Source organism: Hemibagrus wyckioides, linkage group LG16 (genome assembly GCF_019097595.1).
Source record: "Hemibagrus wyckioides isolate EC202008001 linkage group LG16, SWU_Hwy_1.0, whole genome shotgun sequence".
In the NCBI taxonomy this organism is placed as follows: Eukaryota; Metazoa; Chordata; class Actinopteri; order Siluriformes; family Bagridae; genus Hemibagrus; species Hemibagrus wyckioides.
The window spans coordinates 5,533,911-5,548,723 of NC_080725.1; the positions used below are offsets into that span (position 1 = coordinate 5,533,911).

The 14,813-nt window shown below is 38.6% G+C and overlaps 1 protein-coding gene across 1 annotated transcript in view; it reads right to left on the minus strand.

The window, feature by feature from the left end:
- Positions 1-987: 987 nt before the first annotated feature.
- Positions 988-14,813, minus strand: part of kcnj6 (potassium inwardly rectifying channel subfamily J member 6) — a 66,564-nt gene continuing 52,738 nt past the window's right edge. Inside the window, exon 3 of the mRNA XM_058412793.1 lies at positions 988-6,682. Coding sequence (XP_058268776.1) covers positions 6,339-6,682 — 344 coding nt within the window. The 3' untranslated portion in view covers positions 988-6,338. The remainder of the gene's footprint in view (positions 6,683-14,813) is intronic.

Here is a 14,813-nt window from a genome sequence, read left to right on the forward strand (position 1 = left end):
ATGTTGACGTCAGGACTCTGTGCAGGCCAGTCCAGTTCCTCCACACCAAACTCACTCATCCATGTCTTTATGGACCTTGCTTTGTGCACTGGTGTGCAGTCATGTTGGAACAGGAAGCGGTCATCCCCAAACTGTTCCCACAAAGATGGGAGCATGAAATTGTCCAAAATGTCTTGGTATGCTGAAGCATTAAGAGTTCCTTTCACTGGAGCCAAGGGGCCGAACGCAACCCCTGAAAAACAACACCTGAATTCAATGATTTGGAGGGGTGTCCCAAAACTTTTGGCAATATAGTGTAGTTCTGTGAAAACTCTGATTGTAAGGAAAACTGTTTTTCTGAGTACTAATTCATTGTTAAGGATGGGTTTAATGCAATCTTTATACATATATTCTTCAAAGCACCGCATACAGATGATGTAGTTGCATAATTAAGCAGTTCTTTCTAATTACTATGTGAGAGTATTCCAAGTCTATGCCCCAGGCCTAATTAAAATCAGCTCTCTACTGTTAAAGTGTCCGAGAGCTAATGAATGGAGTTATTAGTACTGTAGTGCAGTGCGTCTTTAGGTGGGTGCAGAAACCCTCTCCCAACACTCTGCTCTGCCGGTTAACTGTCTTATTACAGCTGTGTGGAAACCATGACTGGTATTCGATCAAGCAAGGTATGTGAGCTAGGAAGTATCGCTGTATGTTTTCAGTATAATACTGTATCTGCCTGTGACATTGATTATCACATGTAATGGTTCTTTGTCTTTTAACACAATCAGACCCCATATAAAAGCATTTCTAAATAACCACACCAACGGTATTTCCTATAGAACCTTTAGGGTGCCTTAAACAACCAGGTTTTATTTAGTTTCCCTTGGATCACAGTGCTGATGATTCTGTCTCTTGATTGTGATTGGCCAAGAGAATGTTGATTAGTTTTCTATAACAACAAATTAACCTTCAGCAAATTGCTGTGGTGTAAAAGGGATAAATGTCTTTGGGACATGCTTTTATAGGAAAATAATCCACTTTGTGATGAAAACAACATCAGCTCCAGCTCCAGAGACAGGACACAAAACATGTGAGCCCATAACTACTTTTTACAGACTTTCATAATCATGTAACGTAAAGCCCAACTGATCCAAAATCATATCACAAATAATGTGGTCTATGTTTATCTGTGTGTTTTTTCTTCAGCATCTCTTCCTGTTCTGTGAAGAATTAAAAAGAGACTGTGGATATCTGCATCGTGGATGTGAATAATAATAAGGGGTTTTACTCCTCCCATTCTAGAAAAATGTAATTTTTTTGATTTCTTCAAGATTCTGTCATTAAGATTTCAGATCATAATCCAAATTGTAAAACGCTATGTGCTCTAAACAGGAATTTATTGATTTGTTAAATTTTTGAATCCTTAAACTTTCTACTCTCGGTACATAAACACTGTTTTAACATACACTTTCATGCTTTTTATTTTACATTTTATTTTATAAGCAGCGTTTTCCCTAACTTGCGACTTCAGGCGTCAATTAGGCTAATAATGCATATAGAAATTTCCTTAAAGTAAATGACTATATATTTATTTACTTGGATGTGTATAGTTATTTTAATAGTAAGTTTAAAAGTAGTTGGCATTTAGAAAGAAAAAAATCTTTACACTCTTCAACCACGACAAAAAAAAAGTGAATTATATCGTAGTGCGTCTTTGTAAAGGCTCAGAGAATAAAAAAAAAAAATAAAATGTCGGACTGAATAGTGTTCAGTTTGACCTTAAGTACACAATAAAATTCTTCCACTAGTGTGGATCGACTGGGATTTTTCATTAATCTTAGAAATCAAGACAGAAATAAAGACAGAATACTATCGTCTTTAGCAAACACAAAAGGAATATTGGGATATGGTTTATTTCATGAGTATTTATAGAAATCAACAACAAAATCATGATGAAATACCTCTAGAAACACTAAAGATGAATATTGTACCATAGTATGGCTTCTTAGTTATAAGTTTAAAAATCAATATCTAAAGGAAACAAAAGGAGTAACTAAAGTAAAATATGTCCAGTGTTCCTGACAGTACTTCTCCCTAGAAAATCGAGTTACAGAGGAGTCAATGTGCCTGTGAAGATGAGCAGAGGAGCTGAGATATAAAACCTCAGCCACTGGCTCTGTGTGTGTGTGTGTGTGTGTGAGAAAGAGAGAGAGAAAGAGAGAGAGTGTGTGTGTGTGTGTGTGTGTGGGAGGTTGTCTTGCCCTCTGGATGGCTTGCTTAAAAGGAGAGGGGTCCCTCAGTCTGTCGAGGAGCACAATTAAAGGGCACTTCAGCAAATATAATGTACACTAAGAGTGGTGTACATTGCCTTTCTGATTCTATACTTCCTAACAGCCTTACAACTGTTCTCTTAAAACGGGTCAAAATGCTTCCCCTTCTGTATGTATACTTGGCATGCTATTATTCTATATAGACTTCAAGCTGCAGGTTAATATTTGAAGTTGAAAATACACTTATTTATGCCACTGATTTCAAATGCACCTTCGGAAAGTTTAACAATCAACAAAGTCTATTTTCTTGAAGAAGCTGGAAATCAATAATAAGCTCCTGGAGGAGTGATGGTTGTCCTGTGTGTGTGTTGAGTTCTGGCTAAACATGATTTACATTTTTTTTTTTTTTTTTTTTTTTTGTCTTTGAGAAAAATGTAAAGCCCTTCAGGTGTGACAAATTTCAGCTCTACCCTTTAAAACATCCAGTTAAAAAGAAAAAGACGGCTTCCGTTTCCATTCTCAGATTGCTTTAGTGATACAGGGCTTGGTCTCTTTGGTTGCTCATGTTTAGGAAAAAAAATGTAGGTTTAATGAAAAAAGAAATTCTAAGATGTTAGTGCTTGAGGTAAAAGCCCCAAATCCCCCAGATGTACAGCAAACTATACTGTTTCGTGAAGGAATATGTGAATAATACACATTTCAAATGTATAGCAATATACTCTCGTTTGGAATGTCAATCAAAGAGCGATAACGTTTTACCTGAGGGGCCTTAAGGGGAAAAATGTTTTCATTTATGACTGCCAGATGAACAAATGACAATTAAAATAGGAAATGTTTCTCAGTATTCAGGGAGAGCATGTGCAAACAGCACACCAGGAGTCATCTGGGAGCTACACACTCACACAGCACCTGAGGCTACCTGAGGCACACACACACACACACATGCACACGCCTTCTGTTTAAAGGTGTGAAGTACTAAGAGTCTGCAGAAAGTAACGGAAGTCTAAAGGGGGCTGAAGGTGAACGTCGAGGTTTAGTGGGATATCAGAGCAGACATGCAGAGTCAGGGCCAAACACATCTTCCATCGGAAATCACTCGCACACTCCAGGCTAAAGCTTTTGCATCCAGTGAAAGATCATTTGCGCCTCACCTACAACTACCTACCATCGTTTATATACATCATACAGAATAAATCAACTACAGTTAAGGTTTGTACATGCGTAGATATATACATATATGTTTCTGAAAACCCAGAAGGTAAAGAAATCCTCTTCCAAAAGGCAGAATATACACACCTGGTCCAAATCAATAGTATCAAACAGCCACCTGTCAAATGTTCACTCATCTCAAACAAAACAGTTATTGAAATATATGTACAAAAAATACAAATGTAAATGCCCTAGAATATATCTATGTATTCATATACATATATAACTTTTAATCTTTCAATTAAAAATCTGAAAATAATGTCTTTTTTTTTATTTTAAAGAAAGGAAATGTATTATTTGAAATCATGCAGTTTTGCCCAAGCCTCTGAGTTTGTCCAGCTTTTTTTTAGTCTCTTTGGGGCACGAGAGACATGGAGAGCAAGGAAGAGGAAAAGTGATACAGGGGGTTGCAGGAGGCTGTGTGCTCTGCCCGACTTTTAGGGCTCTTTCCTGAGCTGATCTCAGACTGGTGTCCAGCTATGCAAAGCAGAGATTGACAGGAAGGCAGAGAGATTGTTTAATATCTTAAATGAGGGGATTGAGGGTGTGCAAAAAATGTGTGACTGTGAGAGAATGTGCGGTAAGGCCGTTACACATGGAAAAGAATCCGTGCCAGGTAGAAAAGCAACCAGGGGGAAAACATGAAAAGCAGACAGCATGGCATGAGGACAGCTGACCACAATGAGAAACCCTCTTACATCACTTTTAAGAAATTAATGATGACTTCACATAACACGGAATTCCTTGTGGGATTCCTTGTCACATTTATCTCTGCATTGCAGCACTGAAATGCAACCACTATCCATCCATAGCACTAAGACCTACTGTGGTGGGGGTCAAGGAAGGACCTGAAAGCATCATTTTCCTGTAGGTGTTGCTGTTCATATTGTCTTTATTTCTACTTTCTTACTGCATTGATAGATCTATTAGTAATAGATGATAAAATTGTTGACATGACTAAAGCAATTACAGCTCACAACAAGAATTATTAAGTTTTTTTCTGACAAAAAGGGGGCATTTGTTAGATACTGTAATAGTGATTACATAATAATAATAATAATAATAATAATAATAATAATAATAATAATAATAGTGATTACACTATAATAATAATAATAATAATAATAATAATAATAATAATAATAATAATAATAAAAACATAACTATGCATGACTGTTCTGCTCTCTTCTGATTGATTCTGATTCTAGGATTAGTAAGTAACGGAGAAATATCGCCACCTACTGGATATTTCAGATCAGTATTTTATTCACATGTAAGATACAGTACTACAAGCGTGGTATAGGAACAAGATTGAATCAATGAAATTCCTGCTTCAGGACAACATCACTCCTGCATACTGCATGCACTTTCTTTTAGGGGTTTGCACAATATGATCAGCTGCAAATATACACATAATGCAACAACATTAAAAAAATATACCTATACACATATGCTCTGTAATAAATACCAATTAGGAACGTCAGCATGTTGGAGTCCTGAAACACAGCAGGAAATTCAGAGGCAAATGTTACTTCTTGTTCCCCCTACTTCTTGTTAACGGGATATTTATATTTATATTTATTATCAATATTAATAGTTTAATCACATATTGCAAGTAATAATGCTATAAGATCTTGGTAATTAATGGAGTATGAATAAATTAAAAAAAGAGCCTGTGAGAAACTATAAAGGATTTTATATGTATGCAAACACCCAATGGAAATTGGAGCTTAGAGGTCAACCACACCCCTGAATGCAGCTTCAAGCTGTGAATGGACAGTGTTTGGATTTCAGTGTGGCATGACTGAAAGATTACAGGGACTTACATGTATTTCGTTCCTAATAAAGCCATCCCCTGGTGATTATTAATGACTGAAGATAGAAAGTGCTGTAATGTAATGAAGGTTTTACTTGTTAACGTGGCACATATATAAAGCAATACCACACGTGTATTCGATTTCACAGCGCAATTGCTTTCAATCTGGCACGAAAGTCTTCTCCACAGTGACACACCAACCTGACTTTGAAACACTAGCACCAACCGAAGCTGAATAAAGATCGCCTTGTGTCTTTTTTTTTTTAGGCAGTATTATATATTAGTAATTAAAAAAGAGAAAACTCGAACACTAAGTATTGCATGCCAATTTACATATTACTGTAAGAATAGTACAACATTTATCAGTATATAGTTTCAGAAACAGTTTATATGGTCTGCCTGTAATTAAAATTACAAGTTAAGCTAGTAATAACAAATAAGAAATAATAACTTGAGAGTATAATTTTGTGAGTTAGAGAACTCACATGCTCACAACATGTTAAATTGGCACTGATCTGTGCTAACAAGGGCCAAAACACTACAAAACTACAGTCATTTAGTTGGCTGTCAGTCAGATTGGTGTGTCAGGGCACTGAGAGAGAGAGAGAGAGAGAGAGACAGAGAGAGAGAGAACCTGGAAAGTGTCTGGGCAATATGACGATATAATATCGGCATGAATAATCGTCACTTATCTGAGATTGCGGATATCGTCAGTAATTTTATAACAACTACATAGTTGGAAGCAGATGATTAGATATAAGACATTTGTTCTATTTGTTTATGTTGTAAGATGTTAATATTTTCGAAGGATTTTTTTTTATTTCCCTCTCTTTTCATTTTCATTAAATATTATGGCTTTAAATGCAACACTACTGTTTTACTGGCAGTTTGCTATCAAGCCTATATACCGTGTATCGTACAAATGTCTTCACGTATTGTGCTATAATTTTGTCATATCGCCCACCTCTGTTGAGGATGTCTGATAAATGTCTGAGAATGTATGTGATTTTTGTGTAATGGAGCGAGAGGAAGCAAACTCTCTGCCCTGCCTTGCTTGTTCCACTTTACACTTTGGACTCGTTCTCCATGTTGGCAATGTCACCATTGCGTTCCTGCTCTTGTGTCTCTCTGCTCTCTTTCTCCTGCTCTTCCTCATCATTGCGTGAGTCTAGCAGGCCCTGCTGGCTCAGTCTGCTTGCCACGGACCAGGAGAGGGGCAGGCGCGAACGTGCGCTCATCTCGGTCAGCTCGCGTGCACTGCAGCTCGGCGTGTTAGTCTCGTAGATCTCATGGAAGCTGTTGTAGTCGACCTCATAGAAGCCATCCTCCAGCGTGAGCACGGGCATGAAGCGGTAGCCCCACTTGATCTCGCTGGCCACATATGAGCTGCGAGCCTGGCAGGTCATTCCTGAGAACAAAGAAATAACACGATGATGAAAAGTGCACATCTGCAAGACTTAAATTAACTGAGAAAAAAACCACCCACACCACAACCACAGATTTTTTTGTTCATTGTAAACTGCATTACATTCTTTTAAAAACAAAACACAGCATGTACGACTGAATCTCAAATTCTACCTTTAGGTAATAAAATAATCAAAATAGGAATGCATATGAACACTGATCTCTTAATCTTTACTAAATACATGTATCCGCAGAAATGATGTTCTTTATAAGAATTGTATTAATATCACATTCCCCATTACCTGCCATTGTGTAGATGTACGTAGTAAAGCAGTCTGGTGTGAGCCTCAATGAGCCATTTATCACTCTGATACAGGGGGAGCAGTTATTCACCAGGAAGACGTGTGTGTGTGTGTGTGTGTGTGTGGCTCTGTACAATGAATACTAATTTAGAGGTGAGAGATACAGTTCTTTTGGTCATCTTAATCATTATCACACTCTCTCTCTCTCTCTCTCTCTCTCTCACACACATACACACACACACACACACACATCTAACTTTAGCAAACAAATGGAAACCTTTCTTTCTTTCTTTCTTTCTTTCTTTCTTTCTTTCTTTCTTTCTTTCTTTCTTTCTTTCTTTCTTTCTTTCTTTCTTTCTTTCTTTCTTTCTTTCTTTCTTTCTTTCTTTCTTTCTTTCTTTCCTTCTCTCTCTCTCTTTCTTTCCTCATTGGGACTGCAACAACATCGAGCCTGTCCGATATGCCTGTCCATGTGAGATATAAATCATGTTCACACACACACACACACACACATACATACAGGCTACACACAACCTAACCAGTCTCACACAGAGATGTCCACCTACCTCAGCCTAATTAAATGCAATTACAAAATTACACAAAATTACAGCTTCAGTACACAAAACTACCCTCAACAGGAGCACACCATCATCAGTGTTAAACATGTGCTTTGTTAACAAATAGCTAACTTCATATTACATGTTTACGTGTAATACACAGCATTTCATAGTGGTCATGAATCTCTCACACTGACAAATTATAGCAAAAACTTCACCCTGACAGGTTCCTTCTTAACATGGAATCTTTTACTTTTCTGGCATTTAGCAGACGCCCTTATCTGGATCTCATTTTATACATCCGAGCAATTGATGTATTATAATTATAATTTGATGTAACACTTTTTTATTTTAAATTTAGACATTACTAACTAACTAGAATACTAGCCTGGTCCTCAGAGCATTAGCTTCTGCTGCACATGAACACGGAAACGTTCCGTCTGAGCTGCTCAGTTTATCCCTTCGGTTTAAATCCAGATCCTTTCTAGTCGCTGTTTCTTGTGCCACGTGCATGCAAACAGTCAGCTGGCTGATGCAGGAGCAGTTTTTGCCCTTTATATCCTGGTGAATATGATTAGAAGGAGAGGAAGAGCTGATCCTGGATCAGCAGGCTGATGATGTTAAGCAGGGAGAATATGGTTTGAGGATTAGTGTCCTGCGCTGCTGGAGTGAAAGAAACTTGGCAGGTAGACGTGAGAGAAGGGTCAGTGTAAGGAGTGATCAGTGTTCCTTCTGTTATCAGAGGCAAACACATGTGTGGCACAGGAGTTCTCCTGCCATGTAATTCAGTCAGTGAAGAGTAGCACCGAGTATTTTCCTCAACCATTTTAACTGTATCGACTGTATGTATTTATTAATCATTTATTTCTTTGGTCATTTATTATGTACAGCTACTTTATCTGTCTATCTATACATCATGACTGAGACGTATGTGACCATGTGTAGACATGGCCTCGCTCTCTCACACACACACACACACACACACACACACACATGTATATATACACTACTCACAAAAAGTTAAGGATATTTGACTTTTGGGTGAAATTTATGGAAAATGTAACAAGTTCACGCTACAGTGATATTATATCATGTAAGTAGGGCATTTAAGTAGAAGTATGCAGTGGTGATTCTGGGGTGCAGGGTTACGAGCTTCTACACGGTGATCCCATAGGTTTTCTATGGGATTCAGGTCTGGAGAAAGTGCAGGCCACTCCATTTGAAGAACCCCAGCCTCCAGCAGCCGTTCCAAAATGATGCGACCTCGATGAGCTGGAGCTTTGTCGTCCATGAAGATGAAATTAGGGCTGTGTTGTTCATGCAGGGGCACAATGACTGGATTAATGATGTTATTCAGGTAGTATTGGCTTGTCACTGTACCATTCACAAGATGTAGGGCAGTTCTGTATTGAGTAGACACACCTGCCCAGACTGTACCACCACAAAAGTGACTGATGCATAGTGACGTCTTCAACATCGTTGGCGGCCATCATTTCTGCTCAACTTGAATCGACTTTCATCAGAGAACAGCACTGAGGCCCACTGGTCCCTCGTCCAGTGTAAATGCTCCCTGGCCCATGCAAGACGATGACGCCTGTGACTGATGGTGTGGTCAGGTACCCTTGCAGGTCGTTTAGCACGCAGACCATGCGACCACCATGTATTGTCTTGGTCTCATGATGTAAATGTGAACAGCATGATGAAGAGGACTGTTTAAATACCAATTCTAAATTTATTGGTCGATTCATGGATCAAACACCAGTTGTGAATTTTGCCGTTAAGCACCTTGTTAGAGAACAGCAAGTTATGCAAAAAGTACTGAAACACTGAACAGTTGGACATGTACATTCAAAAGTGTAGAGAAGGTCAAATTAAGTTCACCTGTAAAGGTTATAGTGCATTTTAGGTGCACCCTGAAATTTCACCCGAAAGCCGAATATCCTTAACTTTTTGTGAGTAGTGTATATATGTGTATGTTTATGAATATGTGTATATAGACAGGTGAAGTGAATAAGACTACCCACTAATAAGGCACCTGTTAGTGGGTGGGATATATTAGGCAGCAAGTGAACATTTTGTCCTCAAAGTTGATGTGTTAGAAGCAGGAAAAATGGACAAGTGTAAGGATTTGAGCGAGTTTGACAAGGGCCAAATTGTGATAGCTAGACGACTGGATCAGAGCATCTCCAAAACTGCAGCTCTTGTGGGGTGTTCCTGGTCTGCAGTGGTCAGTATCTATCAAAAGTGGTCCAAGAAAGGAACAGTGGTGAACCGGAGACAGGGTGATGGGCGGCCAAGGCTCACTGATGCACATAGGGAACGAAGGCTGGCCCGTGTGATCCGATCCAACAGATGAGCTACTGTTGCTCAAATTGCTGAAGAAGTTAATGCTGGTTCTGATAGAAAGATGTCAGAATACACAGTGCATCACAGTTTGTTGCTTATGGGGCTGCATAGCCGCAGTCTAGTCAGGGTGCCCATGCTGACCCCTGTACGCCACCGAAAGCAGCAACAATCGGAATATGAACATCAGAACTTGACCATGGAGCAATGGAAGAAGAATCACGTTTTCTTTTAAATCATGTGGATTGCCAGGTGCATGTGCATTGCTTACCTGGGGAACACATGGCACCAGGATGCACTATGGGAAGAAGGCAAGCTAGTGGAGGCAGTGTCATGCTTTGGGCAATGTTCTGCTGGGAAACCTTGGGTCCTGCCTTCATGTGGATGTTGACATGTGACACGTACCATCTACCTAAGCATTGCTGCAGACCATGTACACCCTTTCATGGAAATGGTATTTCCTAATGGCTGTGGCCTCTTTCAGCAGGATAATGTGCCGTGACACAAAGCAAAAATGGTTCAGGAATGGTTTGAGGAGCACAACAAAAAGTTTGAGGTGTTGACTTGGCCTCCAAATTCCCCAGATCTCAATCCAATCAAGCATCTGTGGGATGTGCTGGATAAACAAGTCCGATCAATGAAGGCCCCACCATTGATAAAAGGATCTGCTGCTAACATCTTGGTGCCAGATACCACAGAAAAACTTCAGGGATCTAGTGGAGTCCATGCCTCGACGGGTCAGGGCTGTTTCGGCAGCAAAAGGGGGATCAACACAATATTATGAATCATCATGAACGGTTAGACATAAAAACAAACAGGATATATATCCTTTTGTGTTTTAACCCAGTGTTTAGTGCTAGCTGGGGAGAACACCAGGAATGCCAGTGGCTGTGAGGTAAAAGTGACGAAAACATGAATTATGTAGACAGGCTGCTGTTTCTCCTGTTTCGAGAGAATGCTTTTCCCACCTCGGGGTGTATGAGGTCACATTAAAATGACATACAGTATGTGCGGCATTTTCCCCTTTCTCTTCGCCATAGCAGTAGGTCAACCATGGAAGATGCTGCCAGCTGTTATTTTTTCCCCTTTGCTCCTGTTGACCTCGCTGACTCTCAGTATGGCCACAGTACATTTTGTGTTTGTGTGTGTGTGTGTGTGTGTGTGTGAGTGGCATACAAACAAGCAGCACGCAGATCTATGTACATGTGTGTCACGTACGACAATACTCATGGGTGTAACAAAATAGTGCTGAATTACAATGCATAAAATGTTCTCTAGATTCCATGCAAAAATAAATGTCATATAGAAATGTCATGGCACGATAGGCATGTAAATTCAAATGTTACATTCCAGCCGTCCCTGGTCTGAGTATATGAGCAATGGCTAATAATGTAGGACTAAAGGGGAAACAAGTCTAATGATTGTTGTTAAGCATGTAAATAATTGAGTAGTAAATCAATAAATTATTAAATGCCCGATTAATCGGATGATTAAATGACAAGACCAAAATATACATAACAAAGGGATGAATTAATTACCAACATTAGCTAAGCACTATTACTTTTCATACACCATGAAAGCACAGTTGATCTATAAATAAGTGGAAATGTAAAGCAACAAACAATAAAAAGGTAATCTAACTATTCATCATATTTGACACTATCCACCTCTACTCATATTGTGGTCTTACATAAGCCACTAGCTTTTTCTTGGTTTGTGGCTATAAAAGACATCACTTTGATCAGGAATAGAGGGAGAGCAATTATTTTCTTCAATTCTTGCTTATAATGAGGAATGCAAGGACAACACTGGATACCAATTACTGCAGAACTTCCTCTCTTTGATGCTAGAAGCTTCACTAATCCTGCTCTGTGCTGAAAAATGTTAAACATCTACATAGCAGCCATTAATCTGACCTAGCTGTGAAGAACAGCACCTAGACCTCTTTTCTGTGTAGACTGGTGATGTGCACCAGAAGTATCAATGTCACTAAACCTGCGGCATCTAGCTTATGTAAAATAAGAAAAAAAGCTACTAACTGTTCTTTGTACAACACTTCTCTTTAAAGAAAGCTTAAAGCAGAACAATATAACGATCTAACGCACTGTTAAAGAACCTTGTTTCCCCGAGAGTCTAGCTTTCGTTGTCAGAGCCAGAACCAAATGTTCTAAAGCATGTGATTAACACTCAGTAAGCATTTCACACAGGTCTGACATACCTTTCAGCAGTGTTAGCATTATTTTTACAGATGCGTTTAAGTACAATTTATATTGTTCAAATATTACTGATAAGCACTAAAATTAATTGATGTAATGTCTTACTCTTTCCTGGAGCTGACAATACAAAAGATTTCTTTTGATTACTGAATGCAATTTATCATTAAATTAATATTCACTTAAATATTATTGGGTTATTTTTACATTTACTACATCCGCCTTTTTTTTTTTTCTTTTTTGGCAAGTGATCAAATTTTCATCCACTAGCTAACTCTGCCCTATAACACCAAAGCTACTATAAACCAGGGTAGAGTGAAGTCCTGCATGTCCTCCCTTCAAGAGACATGAAGCTAGTGCATCTTTTCCAAATGCTACACACACTACATTCCTGGGCAGCTGAACACTTGAAAGAGAGCACTAAATGCCCTCTCCTGTATACATTAGCTCAAAGAGCTGTTTTTGGTTGCTTGAAACCCTGACCATAGCTAGCAATGACATCGTTAGGACTTGGATTCTTTCTTGATAATATGGCAAATGCTGCCAGTGGTATCCGTAATATTTGAACAATATAAATTGTACTTAAACACATCTGTAAATATCCAGCTAATGCTTATGCTGAAAGGTATGTACCTGTGTGAAATGCTAACTGAATGTTAATCACATGCTTTAGAACATTTAGTTCTGGCTCTGACAATGAAAGCTAGCCTTTCTGGGAAAAAAGGTTCTTTAACAGTGCTTTAGATAGTTAGATAGGGATCTGGATGACTGATCAGACATTGGTGAGTTCTAATGTGGTACTGTATACTGGTGCAACCAAGCTGCCACTGTTGGTTCCTTGAGAAAGGTCATTTCCCTCATCTGCTCAGCACAATTCTAAATTACTTCAGATATACAATAAGCCTGCAAAATGAAAACTGTTTCACCACTCAGGTAATGTATTTAGCTTTTGTACTTAGAAATATCTGTTACAACATTTTCCAACTTCATTAAAGGACATTAAACCTACTGTAGACTTCAGTATCATTTCTAGCAATGAAAGTAAATTAGACAAATTCAATAAAACCTTTGTCTAGTTAATAGAAGCCCAATTACTTCAAATCAGAGTTGCTTTCCAAGCATATGGGTGCGAACCGAAATCATATAGGCCTTCCAACCATGACATAACCTAAATAAAATTCTAAAAATAAGTGTGTTGCTGTAATAAACCATGTTTCCACGGATGTGAGGCAAAACCTCCATGTTGTGTAAGTTGTTGTGGTCAGGATTATACAAAAGTGACGTGTCTGCAATAGAACAAGCCAAATAATCTATTTATCGTTTCAGTAATGTGAACACTAGAATTAGTAATTAGAATTACTCAGTATGGACAAGCTTAGTATGAGCTCAGCCACTGGATTGGTATTACATACTGTCCCTCTTTAGGTGGCACTTCTTACGCATCTGTAATGTGATGCTCCGCTCTACATATTGTTCTACTGGGATTTGCATAATAGTCCTATTGTTGTGCGTAGCTCGGTTGCTACAGAATACACCATAGGCTTTCTGACCACTCTTTTCTGATGCATTTTGGAAGACATTTCTTGAAGACACAATTCATTAGTAGGCTTTGCCTTTTATCTTATGTTTGATCAATACAATGCAAAGATGTGCATTACTGTTGATTTCACACCAACTGACAAAAGCATTTGTAAGTGCATTCATCAGAGATGTTGATGAATAAACACCATGGGTCAATGTGCAAAATTTTGCTGTGTGGATGTGGTTGTGAATGTGGTCATTTTATCATCCACATGTCTTAGCAGATGGATTCAGGAGCTAGTGGGTTATTATTCTAGTCCCATGAATGACTAAGATTTGCTGTGTGACATTTTCCATCCAGCTCCAACTCTCGTCTCTTGCCACATCTGTTTTATGTCAGAAATGATCTGTTGAAATGGATTTTGTCCCAAAGTGCAGCAGCAGCATGAATTTCTCTAATCCAGCTTCTCCCTCTCTGATAGTGATATAGGTAACATTACCTACAAAATTATTTCCTTTAGGTTCTCAAGAGTTTGCCCTTATCCTTATCCAGGAAAGTCACATCGTTGTGGAGTATGTCTAAGAACTCTTGAAGCAGATTTCCATTTCTCACGGTGTTCCTGCAACATAGTTTTCATAATTCTGCAAAATCAGGCACAGTACAGAATCTATACATTCTATATATCTTTGGAGTTGACTCATTTTTTCATTTAGGCCTGCTGTTCCTGTTTGTTGAGGTGAAGCTTCTTGGGGTATTGATACTTTTAGCTAAGTTTAAGATGCCATCTGAAGTCCTTCAGTCAGTGAACTCAGGTTATTTGAACTTAAAATTCTACATTCTCTTTGACATGCAAATCAGTTTACAGGTCAAACTTCTGGTCATTTATGAGTCTGACTCCAAGTATCATGGTATAAGGACTGGAAATACTATCTCCCATTATACTGATATTTGGCACTTCTAAGCCTGTTAACCATCTTCTTCATTTGTTTGTTAAAGCCTTGTTCATTGTTTAAAGGGCATGACTTGAGTAATGTCCCAACTAGATTTTAAATCCACATTAAACTAGCAATGAGCCTCACTACCACGTAAACTACTTTTCTTTAGTCATGGGCCACATCCTAAAACAGCGTGATACATTTTGCTGAGTAATAACCCGTTGTGCTGGTGAGACAGCACTGCTGTCAAGAAGTCATCGAAT